Here is a 23,652-nt window from a genome sequence, read left to right as displayed (position 1 = left end):
TCATTTGTTAGCAGTCTATGGCATTTCGCATTATGTGTTAGCATTAAGCTAAAGGCACAGTTATGCGTTTTGTTTTAAACGTAACTTAGCTGCGGTTGGCATTAAAAACTTCAAAGCCTCTTTTGAAAGAATTGTTCAGCATCTGTGCGGCACGTTGACCGACTGGTTAGCGCAGCTCCCTCACAGTTCTGAGGACCCCGGGTACAAATCCTGGCCTCGCCTGTGTGGAGTTTGCATGTTCTCCCCGTGCCTGCGTGGGTTTTCTCCGGGTACTCCGGTTTCCTCCCACATCCCCAAAACATACATTGAGAGTGCTACATTGCTCGTAGGTGTGGACGGTCCCCTGCGATTGGCAACCAATTTAGGGTGTACCCCGCCTCTCGCCCCTCAGTCAACCGGGATAGGTTCCAGCACGGCGGCGACCCTCGTGAGGATAAGCGGTACGGAAAATGAATGAATGTTCAGCATCTGCCAAACTACTGCCTGCTGTAAAGTGCAACGTTGGGTCACTCGTATCTCAAGGCACCACTGTAATGAGCTGGTTTATTTTGATGAAATAAGGTGGTTAGTGGTTACTAACATACAATGTATTACTGTATTTGAGTACAGATTACTTTTAACTTCAACACAATGATTTACAGTGCTTTACATGTGGCCCTCCAGATGTTACAGCTCAACTTACGGTGCCAATTTACTGTGAATTTTCATCTCACGCTATGAATGAGCTAAAAATGTGCAATGATTCTTCAGCCGAGCAGGTAGTCAGAACCGACGGTGTCGGTGTGGAGAGCGTATGCACGTCGTGTTCTTCTCGGGATGAAGCGCATGGCCAGGCTGTGCTCGTCTTCCACTGGCTGCTGGGACAGGTCGTTAGTCTGCCTGATGCTGTTGATGGTACAACCTTGGCGAGGACACACGCTGAAACGGGAAAGGAGGGTCACCAGGATGGCCTTCATCATCACCATGGCGATGTGCTTGCCCACGCAGGAGCGAGGCCCGCATCCGAACGGCTGGAAGAAACGTTTGGGAACCTGTGAAGAGAGGTCATGTTGAGGTTTGACACTTGAGTTGAGCATTTTTGTAGTTGAATGCTGACAGACTAACCGTTTTGTCAAAATTGCGGAGGTTGAACTCTTTGGGTTTCGGGAAAAATTCTGTCTTGTGCATGAGACCGATGTTAAGGATGATGTTTGTTCCTTTTTTAATGCTGATGCCTTCGATGACATCATCTTCCAGAGCTTTGCGCATGGTGAAATCAACCACCGGATGATACCTCAACGACTCATTGATGAAAACATCCAGCACCTTCAGATGTGCAAAATCCACATTTTGTGCTCCACTTTCACCTGCCAACAGCAATGGCAAGGTGTAAAGGTCAAATTTCACTTTTAGATGTTAGCCATGAACACCAGTGTTGGAGACCTTCTCTGCTGATAGATACATACTGTAGATGGATACGATTAATACACAATGAAAGAAACAGAAACATGTCATTTATAACCTACATTCGTAAATGTTTCCCCATTAAATTGTATTATTTTATTTCCAACAGTCTATTCTCTCCAGTTTGTAGCATTTTTCTTGGATGCACTGCTTCCAGTACTGTTAGATTTCAGCCGATGTAATTTAATCTATAGCTGACCCACATTTTCCCATCCTCTGATTGGTTGGCCAGAGCAAAACTGTTCCAGCCAATTTAACAAAACACGTCTGTAGGGATGTGCACACATTAATACATTAGATTTGTATTTATTTTTTTATGCCCACAAATGACTCGCAAAGAAATGGACTTCGTTTTGGACCTAATTACAAATATTTTTTCAAGGTGGACTTTTCCAGAAAAGCTAGACATCGTGAGGAGAGGTCGGCCATCCCCGAAACTCGCTAGCTTGTCTCTCGATCTCTCTCTCTGAATTAATTTCGGTCGGTCCCCACTGAAGGCCGATGAATACGTACTGATGACGGAATCCATCTCCTCGACCAGGCTGCGCTCCGTTTCTGGGTTCTGTTTGAGCAGCATCAGCATGAAGAAGAGGCTGATGGAGAGAGTGTCCGGAGCGGCGATAACCATCTCCAGCACGCACTGCCTCACGTTGTCGCCAGAGAGCTCCCCTCGGTTCTGTTCGGCGGTCAGATCAGAGTGGGTCAGTGGGGTTTTATGTGACAAAAATGGGGCTGCACCAACAGGACACAGTACTCTACTACTGTGTGAGATCCATCCATCCGTTTTCTGTAATGTTTGTTCTGTAGCTGAACCCTATCCCTAGGTAGTAAGAAAATGAGAAAATCACCTGAGCGTAGATGAGCTCCGTTGCAAAGTCAAGCTCGTCGTCCAGCTTCTCCGCTTCTCTTATAGTCTTTCTTTTGAAGTCGAGAAGTAGCTCCATTGCATCTTGTAGCTCCTGGCTGATGGTAGAACAGGGCAACACAACTATCAAGTTGAAGAAGAATGTGGTGGAAATAGAAGTTCACCAGGAGTCCATTTCTGTACCTCAAAGTGTAGTCTGCTCTAATGTATCAAATCAGGCTAATTGTTGGATTGGAAGTTTTGTGTGTGTGTGTGTGTGTGTGTGATAGCATCTTACGCTGCTTTTGTATGTTTATTGTAGAGCCATCCAATTTTGAAGAATATATCCGGCTTAATCAGCACTGCTTGCCAAGTCTCAAAATAGTTTTGGATCTTCAGCAGCAAGTCCCTCTCTGAAATATAGGAAAGAACGTTTGGATTGGTAGTTTGACTATCAGGCAAACAAAGTCGTATATGCACATCTGACCGTTGAGAGGGACCCTGAGGAATAGTTTGTTTGAGATATCCACCACAATGGCTCTCAGCAGATTGAGAGCGTCCACGTGTCCCGACGGGTCCGTCGTGTCCTGGAGGTGGTCCAAATGTTCTGCTGTGGAACTCATGCAGATAGAAACTGTCCTCTTTAGACCGGGTCCTGTCAGGGCTGTACATGAACGCACAAATGGTGCACACAATATGACAATCGTCACACTCATGGATACATTGTTTGTCTGTGGAAAATGACTAGTATGACTCCATATCACTGAGTCACTAAGAGTAGTTGAGTGAAACTCTTCGTTTGTCCGCACGACTGTCTCATACTGCGAACACCAGAAGGAGCCGCAATAGTTTAATCATGATGCGCAAACTGTTGAATTTATTCGATTGTATTTAATATACAGCGGAACTTCGATTTTAACAGACGAATAGCGGGGGAGGGGTCATCCGTTAAATCAGATTGTCCGTTACGTTGAAGCACTTTGACGCCTAAAAACAGCAATACGCTACAAAAATTGTTCTGTACTTTTTTTGTGGGCCAAAAACACCCAGTACAATACAAACATATTGCAAATAAATAAATAATACACATTTACATTCATTTTCATGGGCAAAAGCGATTTTGAGAGATGGCTGTTGTGAGTTACGAGCGCAGTCGTGGAGCGGTGGGGCTCCTATCTCAAGGCAGCACTGCCTAGTGGCGGGCCCAACAATTCAAGGCTCTTCCACGAGATGACGGAAGGTACCTAATTAACCTGTTGCCATTCATACAACAAATTAAGTCATGGCACTCAACCGCAAAGTAAATTTAGGAGTAACCTGAGACGAGATCGTCGTTATATCAGCATATACTTTTTGTAGTGCTGTGAGATATTTGAAATGTAAAATATGTTCCGTGGCTCAATAAAAGTTGGGAAACAGCTGTTGGATAAGACAACATTCTGACATTGCAGCTTCCGATCCTACATATACAAAAGAGAATTTGTTCAAATACAATATATTTGATAGAAAACTTTGTTGTTTTTTTTTATAAACTAGAAGTTGGATTCGTTATACGATGTCACCAATAGTTTCATTCTCCCCTAAATGTAATGGGTGTCACCTAACAAAAAAAAAACAAAAGGCCATCCAATTTGATGCACATGAACCTGCACACAAATAAGCAAGTAGTTCCTCACCTTTCAAAAAATAACTCCTGACTTTTTCCCAGAGTTCCACATTACTGTTGAAAATAATTCCCCTCCCTTCCATCCCGATACACTCCAAGCCTTTTTTATTCCCAAATCGGGCGACGTAGTGTGCGCTCCTCAAGACATAATACACTGCGGAGGACCTGGAAGAGAAGCTTGACTCAACTAATTGCACAATCATGCTTCTTTCCTCAAGCTTTGCTTCCTCAGAGGGACTTGCCTGCTGATGATGAGGGTCTCCTCGCTGTTGATCCACACCCGCACAATGCTGCCGTATTTCTCGTTGTAGTAGTTGCTTGCTGTTCCTATGCCGGTCCAGATAAACCGAGCGTAGGAAAGAACCGGACCGAGCCCTGCCAGAAATGGCGGACCTGAAAGAAGAAGGGGAAATTGATGAAACATGCGTTTGCTGACGTGCATCTGATTTAAACCGCCCATCCATCAATTTTCTATAGCGCTCGTCCTTGTTCGGGTCACAGGTGAGCTGGAGCATATCTCACCTGACTTTGGTGAAGAGGAAGGGGACACGCTGGACTGATCACCAGCCAATCGCGGGGCACTTATAGACAAACAACCATTCACAGTCACGCTCGCACTCAGAGATAATTAGTCTTCAAAGAACGTGACATGCATGTTTTTGGAACGTGGGAGGAAGTCGCAGTAGCCGGACAAAACCATGCAAGTACGGGGAGAGCATGCAATCTCCACAAAGGAAGATCTGAACCCCAAACCACAACATTGTGAGGCATTCGTGCCAACTTCTGGCCTAACATGCTGCCCTGATATTTACACCAATGTTATAAATATACTGTCACCAATGGAAGGCGAAAACTGCTTAAAAATCGATTTTGTTCCAAAAAACAGCGGATCGCGATACAAGCCGATTTTCTTTGCTTTGGCCTGCGGGCAAAATGTTAAGATATGAGTACTGTTGGATGGCAGTGAACTGCGCTCGACTCACTTCGCAAAAAAAGGAGAAGTTTGGCAGGGAGAGAACAATTCTACCAAAAAAAAGAGGCTTCAAGTTGTTTACTCTTACTACTACTACTCCCAGTTCAAGTTTACTGTCAAGCTAAACTTGAACTAGAATGACGTTTTCTACTTAAAACAACCACATCCAGTAGCTTAGCCTTTAATTCTGCGAGCCTCATGTTCACACATAATGGGAAACGCCATGGACGGGCTAACAAATAGCATGCTTCAAAGCCCCTGTGAAGCGAATTCTGAAATTTGTTTTGAAATTCATTATATATGTGTGGAAATTGCTGAAAATCTGCAAATGTGGACTTGAGATTGGGGCTCTGTGCAGTTATTCTACACCAAACTCCTCCAGTCATGACCTAACTTTGGCCTCAGTCATAGTCACAGTTAGGAGGGTCGGATTACTTAATGAATTGATTATGAGGTGTGTGCCATTACTTACATTACTGTTCTTATAGTGTACAGACGCATTACCTGCTATGTGTGACCAGTGTGTCCGTTCCCAGGCGGCGAGGAGCAGCAGCAACAGAAGAAGAAGCAATAAAGCAACACCGGCCGACACCGGGTAACCCGCAGTGTGGCCGATGGTGAGCACCTCCGGCAGTGACATTGTACCTAATGTTTTGGCCACAGAGGAACAAACAGCTACCATCCAAGTTTGAACACGAAAGCCTTCATCAATATATATTCATCAATGATTCTCAGAGTGAGGTACAAGTACCACTCTTGGTACGCGCCTTCCGCTGGTGCACGAAAGAATCACTCCCAGAGTACAATTCCGTTGTATTGAACTTTTGCATTTTAGCTTTTGGGTGCAATACATTTGATTTGATTTTAATTGAAGTACAGTTTTGCTTTTTGTTTTTGTTTTCCTAGAGTTTAGCACAGTGCTAATGTTCAAACTGGGAACAATGTTGCCTTGCCATACAATAATAATAAACATACTTTTTAGGAAAGGTTGGGCCTACTACTATTTTAAATGTGGTCATGATGGTGGCACCTGGAGAGCAGAAGTATTTTTTTTGAGGCGCTACTTGGTATAAAGTTATACTGTATATATAGTACATATATTGAGAAGCACTGATCTAGAACACAGTATGTCCAGCATCAGTACACTGAGACCCAAACATAATAATGTTGCACATCTCAAACAATATATTCAACACCTTTACTTTTATGATAGCCATTGTCAAAATATCGTTAAATAATGATAATATTATGAGATTTTTAAAAAAGCCAGTCATTTAACTACAGAATGATTCCCTTATTTGATCAAATTTGTTTTGTTTTTGCTTTAGATGTCCCTTTTAATATGTTCACCCATAAAATCCCATCTCAGAAAGAACAAAACTCCAATTTGAATAGTTACAATTTGCATTTGTCACCTTTGTGCCCACGTATTCAATACAGTCTTTTCGATTGGTTACAAAAAAGTGAGTAACAAAGCCCTTGTTGTACTGTTTTTCTATCATGAAACAATTCTTATCTTTTTTTTTTCTCAATGAAATTCGTCTCGCATTGCTCACCTTTGTGCTCTGCCGATGCTGCTGTCAGGTTGCAGTGCCGTCTGAGGAGATGCAGTGCTTCCTTCACTAGCTTTAAAAGATGAGCCACTCTCTCCAACAAAATAAATCACTGTGGTCTAAGAGTTTCTAAATCCTTTATTTGATTTTTTTTTTAAAGCCTTTCACTTTATTCCTTGTTACCTAGAAACACGAGCACCATGGAGTCCCAAAGTACCATTGCACGTTCAGAGCAGTGAGCAGTGAACATCTGAGTCACAAACCGGCCTCAAAAAGAACCCACCCTTGCCCAGCCAAAGATGTTTGTTATTAATAAGGATAAAAAAGGGAAGTTCTTCAATTCGTCTTCACGTGGCCTTGCTTCACATTGAGTTTTGTTTGAAAGGAAGAAAGAAAGAAAGCCTGCTTCCCAAGTCTTTGGAGTGAGGAGTCTTTTCAAGGGGAACTTAATTAGCTGGGTCAGACTGACCTGTGTCAAAGGGAGCGAGGATTTAACGGTTCCAAAAGGAGAATAAAGGAGAATAATGAACAATAATTCAGCCCATGCTGCTGTCACGGTGTAGGGAGGACCAAAAATAATAGCTGAAATTGTAAACTAGAAAAATGGAAAACAAAATTAATGTGGATGTTAAGAGACATCATTCAAGCTTGGTGGCCATGAATGCATGCTCTTGATCAACACAATACAGTGTTTAAGTGTTTGGTTGCCAAGTTGGCCGAAAATTGTCCTTGTTGTGCTAGAGACTGAATGGATAGTTGGAGCTCTTTAGAACACTCTTACTTGTGCATTCATTAAATACAAAGCTTGACAAGGACTGTAGAACAAATCAATCTCATCCAGTTGGAAGCAACAACCCATGGCAGCATCAGACAGGTATTCATTTAACATATTTATTTTTGTACAGTAGTTCTGTGCTTTTATACTAATTACGACATTATTGTAAACAGCACATTCCATTAGTAAATAACAAGCAGGACTGAAAGGAGACCACGGGAATCTGCACGAATGGGACTGTGCCATCCTCATTTAATTGAATAAACCTTTACTTCTAAACACGAAACGTTTTAGTTGACATTTAATCGTCTATTTGCTTTGATTTGAAGACTATGACGATTTTGTACTACACTTTTGAACATATATAATTTATTTATTCATTTTTAAAGTCCCACATCCCAAAAACATGGATGGTAGGTTAATTGAAGACCCTAAATTGCCCGTAGGTGTGAATGTGAGTGCGAATGGCTGTTTGTTTCTATGTGCCCTGCGATTGGCTGGTCGACCAGTTCAGGGTCTACCCCGCCTCCTGCTCGATGATAGCTGGGATAGGCTCCAGCACGCCCGCGACCCTTGTGAGGAGAAGCGGCTCAGAAAAAGGATGGATGAATTTTTAAAGTCTTCCTGGACCACCTATCTCAAAAAATAAATAAATATATATATATATATATATATTTATATATATATATATATATATATATATATATATATATATATATATATATCACAGTGATTTTGTCTACAGGCAGAAATTAAGGGCAATTTAGAAAAAAGCAATAGTAGGAGTTAACAAGTTTTGAAGTTCAACTCTTTAAAACAGTAATTCCCAGTTGGTCCAAAAATTATTATTAATTTACTACAAATAATGTATCTTTGGCAATCTATTTATGCCAGCAACGTGTAGTGACAGGCAGGACAATGACATGCTCTTTCACCAAATAGCAGACGGTACAATTAACCTGTTTATGCAGGTTGCCATTCATAAAATATACTGGTACCTATATACTGCGTATATGAGACACACATAAAGTGGAGATAAAAAGTCTACACACCCCTGTTCAAATGCCAAACATAGCATAATAATTCAGACTGGTAAAAACTGTTGCAGTTGCTTTGGTCTGCAGCCGTCATTTCCTAAAAAGAAAACAAACTATTAATGTTGCACTTTCATAAAAAGAAGAGATCAGTGCCAAGATATACATTTTTGTACGTGCAGTTATGTTGATCCTCAGTTTATCAAGGTATTCTGAAAGGCAAAAAATATGATATGATAAAATATGATATGATATTCATATATTTTCTGGAAAAGTGGGTCGAGGGTGACAACAGTTGAGAGCCACTGGTAAAGGACAGGAGATAAAAGCTTGCATCAGCGCCTCTGTGTTAGCCTGAGAGAGAACGGGACAGACACTGGCTATATTCTTAAAATGGATCTTAGTTACATTCTTCACCATGTGTGGAATACAATTCAACTAAACTAAACTTGCCGAGACTGAAAGGAGACGGGGGCCCAAAAGCTGGCGATTATGATTGACAGGTGCTCAGACCAATGACCGACAGGGCGTCTTGCGGCATTGAAGCAGTGTCGTCACGTTAGACGTTGTCGCCCTCTAGCGTCAAAGCAACAAAATCACCACATACACATAATATCGCGTTTATTTTGGGCCTCACTGGAAGAAGAACACCTCCTCCTCTGCAGTTGAGCAAGCGTTGTAGATCTCAAAACAAGTGGATGGGGGTTGACTGCATAACCAAGCCTCCATGTTACTCCACAGCGAAATCACGCCTACGTGCAGCGAGCTAGCTTTCTAGCTAACTAGCTAACTAGCTAGTCCGTCGGGTAACCGACCTACTACATAACCACTCTTACATCACACCTGGTAGGGAAGCAGTGGCTCGAAGAAGCCCACGCTTTCCATTTCATGCGACCGCCATTGCGATATTACAATGTCAACTTAGGTGGACCTGTCACATTGAACGGAGACTGAGAATTAGTTAAAGCACTTTCTATTTGGAGCAAGGGAGCTGTCAAGATTGCAGCTGGTTTCATCGTTCTCCGTGAGTACAACCAGAAATGGCATTTGTAGTGTTGTTGTGTCGGTTACGCTTGTTAGCGTTAACTTCGCCACATTTAGCTTTCAAACCAGTCATTAGATGAGGGACAAATGCAATGTGACGCTGGCCTGGCCCTAGCCTATGCTAGTTAGCGGTTACCTGGTCACATAACCTAGCATAGCTACGTTTCTTATCACTATATTTAGTCCCTTTTTTTGTAGGTTTGCGTGTGCGACTATATTCAAAGGTAATGTTGCAGTTAGTCTTGGTGTTTCGCGTTGTTAAAAGTAACAAAACACAGAAGCTACCATCGTTTAATTAGCCAATGACCTAGCGTGCTCAGTGCTAACTGTGACGCTGTAGTTATGAAATGGTTGAGCGCTGCACGCACTCGGCTTGCTGCTCTCCGAAGAGAGCACACTGATTATTTAACCGTATCGTGTTTTTTTTTTTTTTTTTTTAAATAAAAAAACAAAACTGTGCTTTCAGGATTTTGACACAAAAGAGGAGGTATGTCCTGTCCGTGTACCTCGGCTGCAAGGTTGTTCCTGAATTCAGCTCATCGAGGTAAGGAAGGCAGTGGATAAAGCTCCATGACATTGTTGTTTTGCTAAATTGCAGCTAAAAAGTAGGTCTCACGCTAACCCAGATGACACTTTGTTGTGACATGTCATGCAGACCAAAAGCGTCCTCAACCCCCTTAGCAACGCGTTTGACAGGCGAAACGATTTTGATTAACTGCCACATTGTGGCATGTGGATTCCTGAAAGTGTTTCGTTATTTAACTTTGTGTTTCGTTATTTAACTTTGTGACGACACGTAACCCACAACGCGATGATCATATACTTACTCACTGTTGCGTCCTCCTAGTGTTTACCCAACCTTTATCGAGCCAAGGCCAGAAGTGGGGAGAGGAGAGAGCCAAACATTGCCCTCAAATAAAAGTGCTATTACTTTAGAATAATATGACCTTATGTGAAAGTAAGAAGTAGTTCTCCCAGTAATCGAGAAAATATTCAGGGAAAAAGGAACTACTCTAACTGGTGACGAACGTCTGATTTGTAATTTAGCTTTTTTAATCGGCATGAATGTCACATTGACAAAGTTTTGAATTTCAAATGAGAAAATTCAGATATTACCCTGCTCAACAATAGAATTTGAATTAAAATAAGATATTTTATAAAATAACAATGCATCAATTGAAACTACTTTTAAGTACAATTTATTCAACAAGTTACTTGAGTGAATGTAATGATGCACTGCTAGCCAAGGTACATATGTTACATTACAAAATTCTCATGACACACCACTAAACAAAAAATGTCACAAAAAGTCATGTACTCACACTGAAATAAAAGTGATGATCTTGTCAATTTACTTGCAAATACACTTATTGTGCAAACTGGTTCTATTTAATTCAACTCAAAGCTATTCTTGTATGATTTGCAACAGGTTTATAACATTAAAATTAACAGATTGATCTGCCTGTCACTATACATCACTAGCATAGATAGATGAACAAATATAAATTATTTGTATCCAAATACATTTTTGAACATGTAAGTGATATTAGATAATTTCCCACGGCACACGTAATCTCTCACGGCACATTCATTTGCTACAGTGGTTGGGATTCCATTTAAATCAATTGCCTCAGCACTAGCATACAGGACTGGCAAAATTGACTATTTTCATTGTTGGTGTTATTTCAGTTAGGTTTGTTACCAGCAGGTCAAATCTTTTTTTGAAAATTGGAACATCAACGGTTTGTTTTTTAAGGAAATGAGCAATGCAGACGAGTGCAATAATAACAGTTTGAACAGTGCAAATTATTATCCTGTTCAATCACTAATAATGGCATTTGTTAATGCTTCGGCTCCACCTGAAAAGGCTGGAGAGGCTATTCAAATGCCGCTTGAAGTTTCGTTTCTTTTTTCAAACGTATGGCTAGCCATCACGTCTTGCTAGCTGGAAGCTGCACTGCGTTGTGTTTGTTACCTGCCTAGGTGTGTGGCTATAGTGTAAGGCATTCTTGTCCGTTACCTCATCAAATATGTTATGTGGGAACGCTAATAATTGCCCCATCCTCTGATGTTTATATCAATATGTACGCTCAGGGCGCGCTTATCTAACCTACACGTCATCAAAAGGCGACCAACATCACAATTGTTCGACAAAACCGATGTGACAAAAGCAAATGGCAGAAAAAAGTCAGATTGAAAATGCTTTGGAAATGATAAATATAAGAAAATGTTGGCTTCGGTTGCACAAAATCATTGAAATTGCAACAAATGTGGGGGGCCGCATTTACTTCTGTCAACAGGCCGTCTCGCAGTTGTGTACATGCGTGTGATGTCACTGACGCATTCCGTCCACAGTAAAAGTCTCATTTGTTTTTCCAGTGTGAAAGACTACATAAAAAGATCAGAATGAACAAAATGTGCAAATTGGGCATTATGCCCTGCAGTGTGAACGTAGCCGTAGTGATGTGGAGGGCCAGATCAGGCCTGCGGACCTTGAGTTTGAGTTTCTCTGTCAAAGTGCACTGCAGCTGTAATAGCTCACAAAATGTGATGCATTTTTTCCATATACAAATAGTACAATGATAAGCAATGTGTCAGTATAATATATAACTTGCTTAGACCTACAGTGGCAAATAATACAAATCACGTTTGGTGTTATTCATTTACCTTTAGCTAGAACCAGAAAAAAAACAAAAACACTACCGGTAATAATTTTACACAAATGAAATACTTTGATTTATTTTTTTGTATCTCCTATAGCTCTTTGACTAGTGTTGTTTAACTTTTATTGAACATTTTGAGTCAAAGGGTCTGTTGCTGTCTCCACTCCAGGATTGTCCTGCTCTCGGTTGCAGTTTTATTCTCTGAGTCGTCATGGTTCCAGGGACGCTCATCTACCTCCCCCTGTGCGGGTGCGATCATTTTCCGAGACAGCCGCCTGCTTTGCCTCCAAAGATGGCACCACAAAGGACAGCGGCAGCGATGGTGCAAAGGTAATCTTCTGGAAACACTTATTGAACATGGTTATGGCCCTCAGCTTTGCACATGGTTGGAGATGGTAGTAATGTAATGTAAAGTAACTTGATATCATGTTTACACAGAAAAGCATCAGTGAGGCGAAGAGGGCCTCGGGTTCTGGAGGATCTGGCAAGGGCGGCAGTCAGCTCCGATGCCCCAAATGTGGAGACCCCTGCACACATGTGGAAACATTTGTTTGTAAGTAAACATGACAATAGCACAAGCTGACAAGTTTGGAGGAGGGGCTTGGCAAGAGAAGTATCCATAACCTGACGCTCAAAATACAAAAATTTGAATCCATTACATTTGAAAAATCAGTTTGTGTCCATGCAATATTTCCGCACCGCTGTATAATTTATAATTTTTCAGCAAGTGACTCAAAAAACTGATATGTGTCAATGATCTATTGCTGCATTCCAGACTTCTTGGAAGTAGGATAATTACACCGCATGAATTTCCGAGGTCGGACCTCAGAGCGTTCCAGTTAAGAGTAAACAAAAATCATGGCTGACAATCTTAAATAACCTGCATTGCGCTGTTTAGCAGTCGATGTACTGTACATTTATAGTTCCCATGTTAAAACTAAACACACCACAAACGTCTTGTTAAACTACTCTCCAAAGAAAAACCTTATATTATATTGGATGCCATTAGATTGTGCACATAAGTATCACACTTTCTATTTATTATTGAATTATTTACAAAATCTCTATATTTTTTAAGCTTTCAAGTTTTTAAATTGGTTTTGTCTAAATTGTCCAATTGTCTGGTTGTCTCTTTCTTTAAGCATCAACACGTTTTGTCAAATGTGAAAAATGCCACCACTTCTTTGTGGTTTTGTCTGAGACTGACTCCAAGAAGGGACTGAACAAAGAGGCCGAGTCTGCTGCGGAGGCTGTAAAACTGGCATTTGCACAGAAACCTCCCCCTCCTCCTAAAAAGGTGAGAAACAAGCAAATGATATGAACGCCGTTCCATCCACATTTTTAAAACTTGTATTTTACATTAATACTAATTGACCCTCCCCACGCCCCAGATATATGCTTACCTTGACAAGTATGTTGTGGGCCAGTCATATGCTAAGAAGGTGTTGGCTGTGGCTGTGTACAATCACTACAAGCGCATCTACAACAACATCCCCGCTGGCAGTCGCCAGCAGGTAGAGGTGGAAAAACAACCCTCTCTGACACCTCGGGGTCAGTACTGCATTTTTACTCATGTAATATTTCTTTTGTAAGTTTTGTATTTAAGGAACTGAAGACCTAATGAATCGGAGATTTAAAGGTCAGATTTAAAGTCAATTAGTTGCTTAGCAGATGAGGTGGGGTTAAGAGCCACCTACTTGTAAAAACGGACATATGATGTCCTTGCGTAACTTTGCATATTTTTTGGCTGTATGGTTTGGCATTTGTTCAATAATGATGTCACACAGTATGAACTGCATTGAATGCACTGTGTTGCTAGTGTTTGTAGTGCTAATTATAATATTGATGTGAGCACTTTGATCCTCTCCCTGTAGAGCTAGAGATGAGAAGACGAGAGGATGAATACAGATTCACAAGTAAGTGATCGGGGCGCCATCATTATTTCTTTCCAGCGTGTAGCTTGTATTTCTTTGCTCTTTTATTGCCATATATTGTACAAATGCCAAAATTTACAGACCAGATTTTTTCACGCCTGTCCAGTAACAGAATGATAGAGTTGGAAATGAATAGTGATATTTTAAAATCAATATTTCACAATAACTGTTCCTTATGAAAAAGCAAATGTATTCTACTGTAGGTACATTTACATCTTGAAGCAGCATAGAGCTCATAGCTGAGCAACATGGCACAATTGACTAAATCAGTGATTCTCAAATGGTTGGTCGGGACCTAAAAGTGGGTCATGGACAAGTAGTTAAAAAAATGTGTTTTGTATCCATGGTGTAGATGTGTTTTTCATAAAAATATTTACTTTATTTATGATACTGACTTTTATTTATTTTTGTCCATGCAGTTGTCATGTTCTTCCTCCATTCCTTAATAAGATGCTCTGAAAGTTACTTTGAACATGTGAGCTTTTTATGTTTATAAGTATCCTATCCATATGTTTTATTTTATTTTGCTCTACATTTATGAAAGCGGGTCTGAATTTAGCGACAATTAGAAAATGTGGGTGTCAGGGTGACAATAGTTGAGATCCATCTGTCCAATTTCAGTAGTGCTTCTCCTCACTTGGGTTGCGGGTGTGCTGTAGCCTATCGGTCGGCAATCGCAGGGCACATATAACCAAACAACCATTCGCACTCACATTCACACCTACGGGCAATTTAGAGTCTTCAATTAACCTACCATGCCTGTTTTGGGGATGTGGAGGGAAACCGGAGTACCCGGAGAAAACCCACGGAGGCACGGGGAGAATATGCAAACTCCACACAGGCGGGGCCGGGGATTGAACCCCGGACCTCAGAACCGTGAGGCAGACATGCTAACCAGTCGTTCACCGTGCCGCCCAGTTGAGAGCCACTGATCTAGATAATAAAACTGTAAAATACTCATCCTTTGTCTTAAGAAGAATAAACAAAACACTAGTGCAGACGCAAAATAATAATAATAATATTTTGCATGTTGTAGATGTATTGAATCACAGCACATACGACACTGAGCATTACGCAGACATATTTCTCTAATAGTGGCGAAAAGCTTTCATTTACTCTGAGTATGAGTCATTTATAGAGCTAAGGTGTTTATTAGAGAAGTCATTTATTTGTTGAAATTCCTTTTTATAATAATAGTATAGAATGAGTTGTTATATATTTATTTATTTACCACCACGGTTGAATTCTATGGAACCATATTGCATTCACTTAGATTAAAAAACAAAACAAAAAAAACACGTTTTTCTGAGTAATTTTTTTAAAGGGCTTTGTTTGTCTTTCTGTTTTTCAGACTAATTATTTATCTCAGTTTTTCTGTCTAATTCCCCCCCCCCCCTCTGTTTTTGTGAGTATTTTTTCCCCCTGTTTTTGTGAGTAATTTTTTTCCAGTTTTTCTGAGTAATTCCCCGCCCCCCTGTTTTTCTGACAATTTTTTTTTTCTAATGAATACCATCTATGTGACTCAAAGACAGGAGTATCTCCCAGTGTCTCAAAATAAAACTTGATCAAACTAAATAAGCCGGTCACGTTGCTTACTCTACCCAGTCCGCAAAGTGTCGCTTGCAGTTCGGAGGTTCTCATGTGAGTTCGATGCGTCCTGATAACTCAGAAAAAAATTAGTCAGAAAAAAACAGAAAAAAAAAAAAGCCATCAAAGGAATTACAAGTGAAAATTCCAAGTGAATGCAATGCGCTTCTGTAGAATACACAGTAATGTGATGTAAATTACATTAAATATTATAATTAATCAGGTTTATTACAGTGATCATTACTATATGACGAAATCTGGTAAGCATTTGTAGATAAAAGTGTGAGTATACTAGCAGTCCACTTCTAACAGTGTTAAATTATATAACAGCTGGTATGCACTTTGTGGCTTGACCTCCCTCGGATAAGATATCAAAACTGTGCCGACAATTAGATAAAGTATCCCACTGACCTCCAGTCACATCTGTACTTTGCTATTTACAATGCTGCCCTGCTCATTTTACAAATCCACGCTGGCAGCGATTCTGTTGTGTATTTTTAGCCTCTTTACCAAAGCTGTTCCTGCTCTGAATGAATGAAGCAATGACCCATTTCAGTTTTATTTTGGAGTCCACCTTGTGGCTTAATTGGAAGGCTTCAAGCTTGTTATTGTTGTTTGATTTACTCCATTTTACAGAAGAAATTTCACAGTCATTAAATCTAACGAGCACATTTTGTTTTGTGGTTGCAGAGCTACTGCAGATCGCAGGGATCAGCCCCCATGGCAACGCTCTGGGAGCCTCCATGCAGCAGCAGAGCAGCCAGCAGGCACCCCAAGAGAGAAGGGGTGGGGAGGTCCTGGACTCCACACATGTTGACATTAAACTGGAGAAGAGCAATATCATACTTCTTGGTCCAACTGGCTCAGGTACTGTATGCTCACAACCGTAATGTTGTTCTTGTCGTACAGTATTTCAGATTGCTGACTGCAAAGCGGGCCAACCTTATTCACAGACGAAGAAAAACTTAGATGTACTCATGTTAATGTCGATGTTTTCACAGGGAAAACATTGTTGGCACAGACTCTGGCTCGCTGTCTGGATGTTCCCTTCGCGATATGTGACTGCACCACACTGACTCAAGCCGGTTATGTGGGAGAAGACATCGAGTCGGTTATTGCCAAACTGCTGCAAGATGCCAACTACTCTGTGGAGAAAGCACAGCAAGGTGGTTGGGCTTGGGGAAAGGAGGCACACATTCCAACACCCACAACCTAACGAGTTGACAAAATACTTGCTATGTTTATGGATAGCACAGCTTTAAGTGCTCTTTCACACTTCACTTTCCAAAGCTTCTGACGCCCTTCGCTTTCCCATTCATTGTGTGTGCTGAGGGGCATCAGCGTGTTTTGACGAGACGCCGAGTTTCACGTCAAAGCAGGGGGCGTCTGACGCTCAGCGTCGCGTTATCGGATAGAAAATTGTTCTATTCGGTAGCATTGACGCAGTGACGCCAAAAAGCTCCTCCAATGGAAGCGACAGGCTGGACTAGTGGATAGCATGCCTGCATCTCACTTGAGAGGCTCTAAAATTCTAATTACAGTTACATATAATTGCACAACTGGTTTCTAACCTTGGCTCAGACCTTCCTAAGGAGTTTGCATGTTTTCCCCGTGCTCTCGTGGTGGCTCTCTGGGTACTGCGGCTTCTTCAAACATTTAAAAAATGTGCATCCATGTTTAATTGAATGAGAGTGTGAATAGTTGTTTGTAAAGTAATGAAGACAAGTCCTGTAGAGGATGGATGGATTGTGAGGTGTACCTTATGTTTTAGCCAGACAGGTTAATTGTGATTTATATCTCAGTATTTTGAACTCCGATAGCAGTATTGGGTTGTTACAGAAAAATTATTTACATGGATAGAGCGTTGACCAACTTGAATGTCTTTATATGCAGGTATTGTGTTTCTGGATGAGGTGGACAAGATCGGCAGCGTGCCTGGCATCCATCAACTGAGAGATGTGGGAGGAGAGGGAGTCCAGCAGGTCAGAATTTCAAGTCCTGTTCTGGAAGAATTGTTAAATGAGTCTTCAACATTAAGAAGCAGCAGTTTTCGCTCTCTTCTTGTCCTGTACAAGTTTTCGCTGATTTGGCATTTTTGTCTTCCCGTCAGGGGCTGCTTAAACTCTTAGAGGGTACAATTGTCAATGTTCCTGAGAAAAACTCCAGGAAGCTCAGAGGAGAGACGGTGCAGGTGGACACAACAAATATCCTATTTGTTGCCTCCGGTGCTTTCAATGGACTTGACAGAATCATAAGCAGAAGAAAGAACGAGAAGGTAATTTTTACATGCCTTTCCGCAGACATCGGGTCTGTTCATCTTTTTGTGCTTCTGCTTTAATCATTGTCCATTCCATACAGTATTTAGGTTTTGGAACCCCATCCAATCTGGGGAAAGGGCGCCGTGCGGCAGCTGCAGCGGACCTGGCCAACACTAGCGGTGAGACGGACACGGTGGCGGAGATCGAGGAGAAGGACCGGCTGCTGAAGCACGTCGAGGCCAGAGACCTGATTGACTTTGGAATGATCCCGGAGTTCGTGGGCCGTCTTCCTGTGGTGGTTCCGCTCCACAGCCTGGATGAAGAAACACTAGTCCGCATTTTGACGGAGCCGCGCAATGCTGTGGTGCCACAGTACCAGGCTCTGTTCAGCATGGATAAAGTAAGTGTGCCTACCTGCTGCTTTGAACTCATTTTATTTTGCAGTAAATGAACAGCTTTGTCATTATTATTATTTATTTTTTTAAAGCTTAAAAAAATGTTTTGGATTTCAGTGTGAACTCAACGTAACCCAAGATGCCTTGAAGGCCATTGCTCGCATGGCCCTGGAGAGAAAAACCGGAGCTCGTGGGCTCAGATCAATCATGGTGTGTAATTCTGTGTTAATGTGTCATAGTTTCCTCCTCCTCCTTATTTGTTTCTTTGTTGGAGAGCACGGTTACTGAAAATGGATTTCGATACCATTTTGTGAAGCACTGGTGCACGGGCCAAGTGAAAACAACCAGGGTGATCCAAGAGTTATTTTCACTTTCTCCACATTGTGTACGTTGTACGCTGTGAACGTTTATTTTTTTTGGTGAATGCATGAATCATCATGACCAAAGTGAGGCATATGTTAGAGCTGGATATCTGAAGAATTGGGGTTGAATTGATTACGCAAAAAGGTTGAAACAAAATCTCTGCCTCAAAACTTCACAAGGGATCGTTTGTCCACACGGAGTAATTTTACGGCAGACACACGCAAAACTTTGTGTCAAAATAAGTCTTTGCGTTGGTAGTAAGCCTGGAGGAAAGCGTCTGTAAAAGACAAGAATGTCTGAAGTTTAACATTTCACACTTTACAAAGATAAAGTGCAAACTGCCTACTGCAAAGTAGAACTAAAGTACTACAACAGCACAAAACAATGTATCGATTTTAAGTCATTAAATATAGCCTACCACTGCTCGTTTGTGTCTAATGCCGCCGCAAGTGATCAAGGATAGACACAGGCGCTGGTACACTTGCAATCGCTTTATTGAACAAAACGTGTAGTAAGCAAAGCCACAACTTAATGCCCAGCCACTCAAAAGTCAACGGGCAAGCTGGCTAATAGTTAGCCAGTTAGCAGCCAGACACTAACCTGAGCTCACAACAGCCAACTCTCCACTTTCATTTGCTGACTCCCACGTCACTCTCCAAGCCAGGCCCTACCTTTTTAAAGCCACACACACTCAAAGTCATAGATATTATTGTGTGGAATGTGAGGATGGTGACAATACCTACCTCGCATGCACATTTTGTGTAATAATGCAAAATCATTTTTATCCAATTACTTGCTCAATCGATGGGGTCATCGGGTAGAATAATCTGAATCTAAAATTTATTCAATAGCTGCGGCTTCCGTCATGTATTTTTTGTTTTCCGCTACAGGAAAAGCTTCTCCTGGAGCCAATGTTTGAGGTTCCACACTCTGACATCATGGCTGTCGAGCTGAGCAAAGATGTCGTTCAAGGGAAGGTGCAGCCCAGATACATCAGGTCGGAGCCTCTTTTCTTGCCAGTGTCACTTTCCATGTATACTGTATTCCGAATGTCTTCTGGCACACATTGCAACGTTCACCTCAAAATGATTGACCATCGTCTACAGTGTACCCTGTTGCTACCGTCATACAACTGAACTCATGGCTTCTATGCAGCAGCTCAACAACTAGCCGAACCAATTTCAGGCCAATAAATTTTTTTTTTTTTTAAATGCCCAGTTTTTTTGTGGATGAAGTGACTGAGCTAGGAGGAATGGGAATTCAGACAGTCACTCAAAAAGGAAATGACTCTGAAGGTAACACTGGATGGATTACGAGACAAGATGAAAATACAATTTATTCGACTTCTGCTATACTGAATATTATAGTTACTGACTATTGAAAAGAGAGAAAAGGAGTGCTGACGAGGGGATCCTAACCCTTAAACCACAGTCATTATGACTGGGTGTTAACGGAGCTGCTTTTGTTGTAAACTCAAACGGGGTCTCCATGTGTGTTGCAGAGCTCCAGCCAAGGAGCAGGCAGAAGAGGACTACGATTCAGGCATCGAGGAGGAGAACTGGCCTCGACAGGCGGACGCTGCTAACAACTGAATCATGTCATCCATTTCACATAAAGACAGTTTGCTACTGCCCTTTGGATACCAACTCTGGGTTTTGTTAGAGGCCCCACAAACAAAATATGGAAATTTTATTAAGGATAATGAAGGCGGTTGTGACCGAGGGTGTTGGCATCATGAACAAGTAGTGTAACAACCCCGGGTCGTGTGTGTGTATCTGTGTGCGCGCACGTGTGTGTCTAGCAGTGCACTCGCAGGTTGCACCTTTATACAATTATTTCAATCTCTGGTGATTGTCAACATTTTATCTATATAAAGATAATACATTTTTTATTCGTGAGAGAGCATTTATAGCAAGTCGATTTTGTTTCCTTCTCTTGTGGTGGGTGAGTGGCCGTCCAAGGACAAGGGAAGCAAAATGAATAGATGGCACGAAAAATGTGAAAAGCATGGCAGGGGGTTCCGTGTCAAGTAATGCCTTATATCAGGAGGCCATGATATTCCATGAGCGCATCAATATTTTGATGATAACCTCTTTTCCACCATTGTCATAATGGTGTCCACAATATTAGTACTATTGGGCTGTAAATGTTGTGTTGCACTGCTGAGGCAGCAATGTGGAAGCTGGTTTTGACGACCTTTAAAAAGGGATCAAATAGTGAAGAAAAAGTGACACGAACAGCACAACAAACCGAGCAGGTGAAAAATGATTGCGAGCTTTTAAGCAGCCAGATGGTTGTTAGTTCATGTTTGGTGTCCAGCCTGCTTTTTAAGAAATTTACTGTTTATACATATGTATACATGTTTATCACAGACTCAGAGGGCTGTTTAACAAACAGGGTTTAAGTCTATAACATTTTACGTTTTATATTTTTATTTCTCTTTACATCATTAGGGTTCGCCAGTACACAATCTCTCGGGAAAAGGTGTGAAGGACACCCCAAAATGTTGTTTCTTTTATTTGTCTCTTGCATGTCTTTTAGTGAGGTCATCTTCTGTTGTTATTGGGTGGTCTTTCATTAAGATTCTCTCCAACTGAACCACACTGCTTGTACTCCTAAAATGTGCTATGCAATGATTAAACTAGACTGATCACCCTGCTTTTAAGCTGCCTTTTCTAAAGCATCTCTCAGAGGTCTGTTACAGAGCACCATTAGGAACCCCCTCCCATACAATGTAATTGTTCAAAATATAAATAAAACGTGCATCTGTATAGAATTTAACCACTAGTGTTCATTTGGTGTGTGTATATACAGTGCTGTGAAAAAGTATCTGGCCCCTTCTCAAATTCTTATGTTTGCATAGTTTCCCCACTTTGGTTAAGGTCATCAAACAAATGTCAATATTTTTTATAACTCAAGTGAACTTCAAATGCTGTTTTTAAATTATTTCATTTATTAAGGGGGAAAAAATATTCAGTTACCTGGCCCTGTGTGGAAAAAGCAATACCCCCCTAAACTTAGTAACTGGTTGGGCCATCCTCAGCAGGAACAACTGAAATCCAAGCTTTTTCTATAAGTGGCAATGAGTCTTTCACATCTCTGTGGAGATATTTTGGCCCACTCTTCCTGGCAGAATTGTTTGAATTCAGCAAAAAGGAGGGTTTTCGAGCATGAATGGCCTTTTACGGTCATGCCACTGCATTTTCAATCGGATTCAGAGAGCCGGTGTGTTTTGGATCGTTATCCTGCTGCAGAACCCAAGTGTGCTTCAGCTCCAGGTCACAAACTGATGGCTGAGCATTATACATCAGGATTTTCTGTCAAAGAGCAGAATTCATGGTTCTATTAATCACAGCAAGTTTGCCAGGTCCTGAGGAGCAAAGCAGCCCAAGACCACCGCACTACCACCACCATCTTTGACTATTGGTACAATATTCTTTTTTCTGAAATGCTGTGCTACATTTACGCCAGATATAACGAGACACACACCTCACAAAAAGCGCCACTTTCAATTTGTCAGTCTATATAATATTCTCCCAAAAGTCTTCAGATTATTTTATTTTTTTTGCGCAAAAGTAAGATGAGCCTTTATGTTCTTTTTGGTCAGGAGTGGGTTTCCCCTTGGAACTCTGCCATGGTTGCCAATTTTGCCCAGTCTCTTCCTTATGGTTTTGTCATGAACACGGACCTTAACTGAGGTAAGGGAGGCCTGCAGTTCTTCAGAAGTTGTCCAGAGTTCCTTTGTTGCGTCCAGGATGAGTCATTGCTGTTCTCTTGGGGTAATCTTTGTAGGCCTGCCACTCCTGGGAAGATTCATCACTGTTCCATGTTTTCTCCATGTGAGGATAATGGCTCTCCCTATGGTTCACTGAAATGCTAAAGCTTTAGAAATGGCTTCTGTATCCCTTTCCAGACTTATAGATGTCAATTACTTTATTTCTCGACTGTTCTTGAATTTGTTTGTATCGTGTCATTTTGTTGTCGCGTTTTTAGATCTTTTGTCTGACTGCATTTTGTCAGACAGGTTCTGTTTGAATAATTTCTTGATTAAACAGGTCTGGAAATAATCAGGCTTGGGTGAGATCAGTGAAACTTAACCATTAACCAAAGTTGTGATGAGCCACAATTAATTCCTGATTTAACAAGGGGGTTATTCCCTTTTCACACAGGGTCAGGTAACTTTCAATAGGTGTTTTTTCCTTAATAAATGAAATCACCATTTCAAAACAGCATGTTTAAATTCACTTTGGTTGTATTTGTCTATTTACATTTGTTTGATGATCTGAAACAAAGTGGAGACACTATGCAAAAATAGAATTTGAGAAGGGGCCCAATACTTTTTCACGGCACTGTATACCAACGGCGGGCTGTGCATTTAAGACCTGGCTGAGCCATCTGTGGGGATTTAGTGACTTAATCCTCTTAATACCACTATTACCACATCAAAATTATAGAACAATACAAAAACATAACATGCAAAACATCACATAATTGAAATGCATCATCATCACCGGATGCTGATCATTACCAATCAAACTGATCAGAGAATGGAAAATGGTGACTTTATTGTGGGTCAGTTAGCAGGCGCTGTGACTGTGAGTCAAATTTCAACTCTGATTGGTTAAGGAAATAGTCCCATTGCTAATATAGTTTATGTTACATCGGCCACCACCACTGAGTCTGAAGGCCCTGGCAGATTACATTCATGGCTCAGTAGGTAGAGCGGGTTGTCCAGTGACCGAATTTGCTCCCAGTGGGCCTGGCAGCTCCTTGAATGGCAGCAGCCACCCATTGGTGTACGAATGTGAGGCTTTGTCAAGCCCTTTGGGCAGTGTGATAGTGTAGATAAAGCGCTATACTATAAGCGCAGTCCATTTACCATGAGTTCAAATGTGTCGGCAAATTCTAAATGCAGCCGTGTCCCAGTTATGGGGGTGTGCACACATGTGCAACCACATTATTTCATTAATGTTGACTTACCCTCTTGAAAAGATTAAAACATTTTTCAATTGATTTGTACAGATTATAGACTACAGGAACAACTTTTAAAATGCTTTATGTTTATGTTGGTCTTTTTTTTTTTAACATCACAAAAACTTGCCATTTGACCAGGGATGTAT

The 23,652-nt window shown here is 41.2% G+C and overlaps 2 protein-coding genes across 3 annotated transcripts; one reads left to right on the top strand and one right to left on the bottom strand.

Annotated features, from left to right (window-relative positions):
* Positions 1–427: 427 nt before the first annotated feature.
* Positions 428–8,496, bottom strand: LOC133402410 (aromatase-like). Its single transcript, XM_061676069.1, has 10 exons — positions 8,455–8,496; positions 8,307–8,388; positions 4,196–4,346; positions 3,964–4,118; positions 2,775–2,951; positions 2,586–2,700; positions 2,292–2,406; positions 1,957–2,119; positions 1,105–1,346; positions 428–1,031 (listed from the first exon to the last, which is right to left on the bottom strand). The coding sequence occupies exons 2-10, from the start codon at positions 8,383–8,385 to the stop codon at positions 747–749; spliced, it is 1,482 nt and encodes a 493-aa protein (XP_061532053.1). The 5' UTR covers positions 8,386–8,388; positions 8,455–8,496; the 3' UTR covers positions 428–746.
* Positions 8,497–8,877: 381 nt separating this feature from the next.
* clpxb (caseinolytic mitochondrial matrix peptidase chaperone subunit Xb) lies at positions 8,878–21,313 on the top strand. Of its 2 annotated transcripts, XM_061676048.1 has the most exons (15): positions 8,878–9,312; positions 9,799–9,876; positions 12,165–12,325; positions 12,434–12,548; positions 13,138–13,292; positions 13,387–13,546; positions 13,870–13,911; positions 16,207–16,383; positions 16,518–16,682; positions 17,410–17,498; positions 17,627–17,791; positions 17,875–18,174; positions 18,287–18,379; positions 19,423–19,529; positions 20,034–21,313. In XM_061676048.1, the coding sequence occupies exons 2-15, from the start codon at positions 9,822–9,824 to the stop codon at positions 20,122–20,124; spliced, it is 1,875 nt and encodes a 624-aa protein (XP_061532032.1). In that variant the 5' UTR covers positions 8,878–9,312; positions 9,799–9,821; the 3' UTR covers positions 20,125–21,313. The 2 variants fall into 2 exon arrangements, with proteins under 2 accessions (XP_061532032.1, XP_061532034.1); XM_061676050.1 differs by lacking the exon at positions 13,870–13,911.
* Positions 21,314–23,652: the final 2,339 nt, after the last annotated feature.

The sequence above is a fragment of the Phycodurus eques genome, chromosome 5, assembly GCF_024500275.1.
Source record: "Phycodurus eques isolate BA_2022a chromosome 5, UOR_Pequ_1.1, whole genome shotgun sequence".
Taxonomy (NCBI): Eukaryota; Metazoa; Chordata; class Actinopteri; order Syngnathiformes; family Syngnathidae; genus Phycodurus; species Phycodurus eques.
Note: the sequence above shows the minus strand (reverse complement) of the source record. Positions and strands in the feature narration are given on the sequence as shown.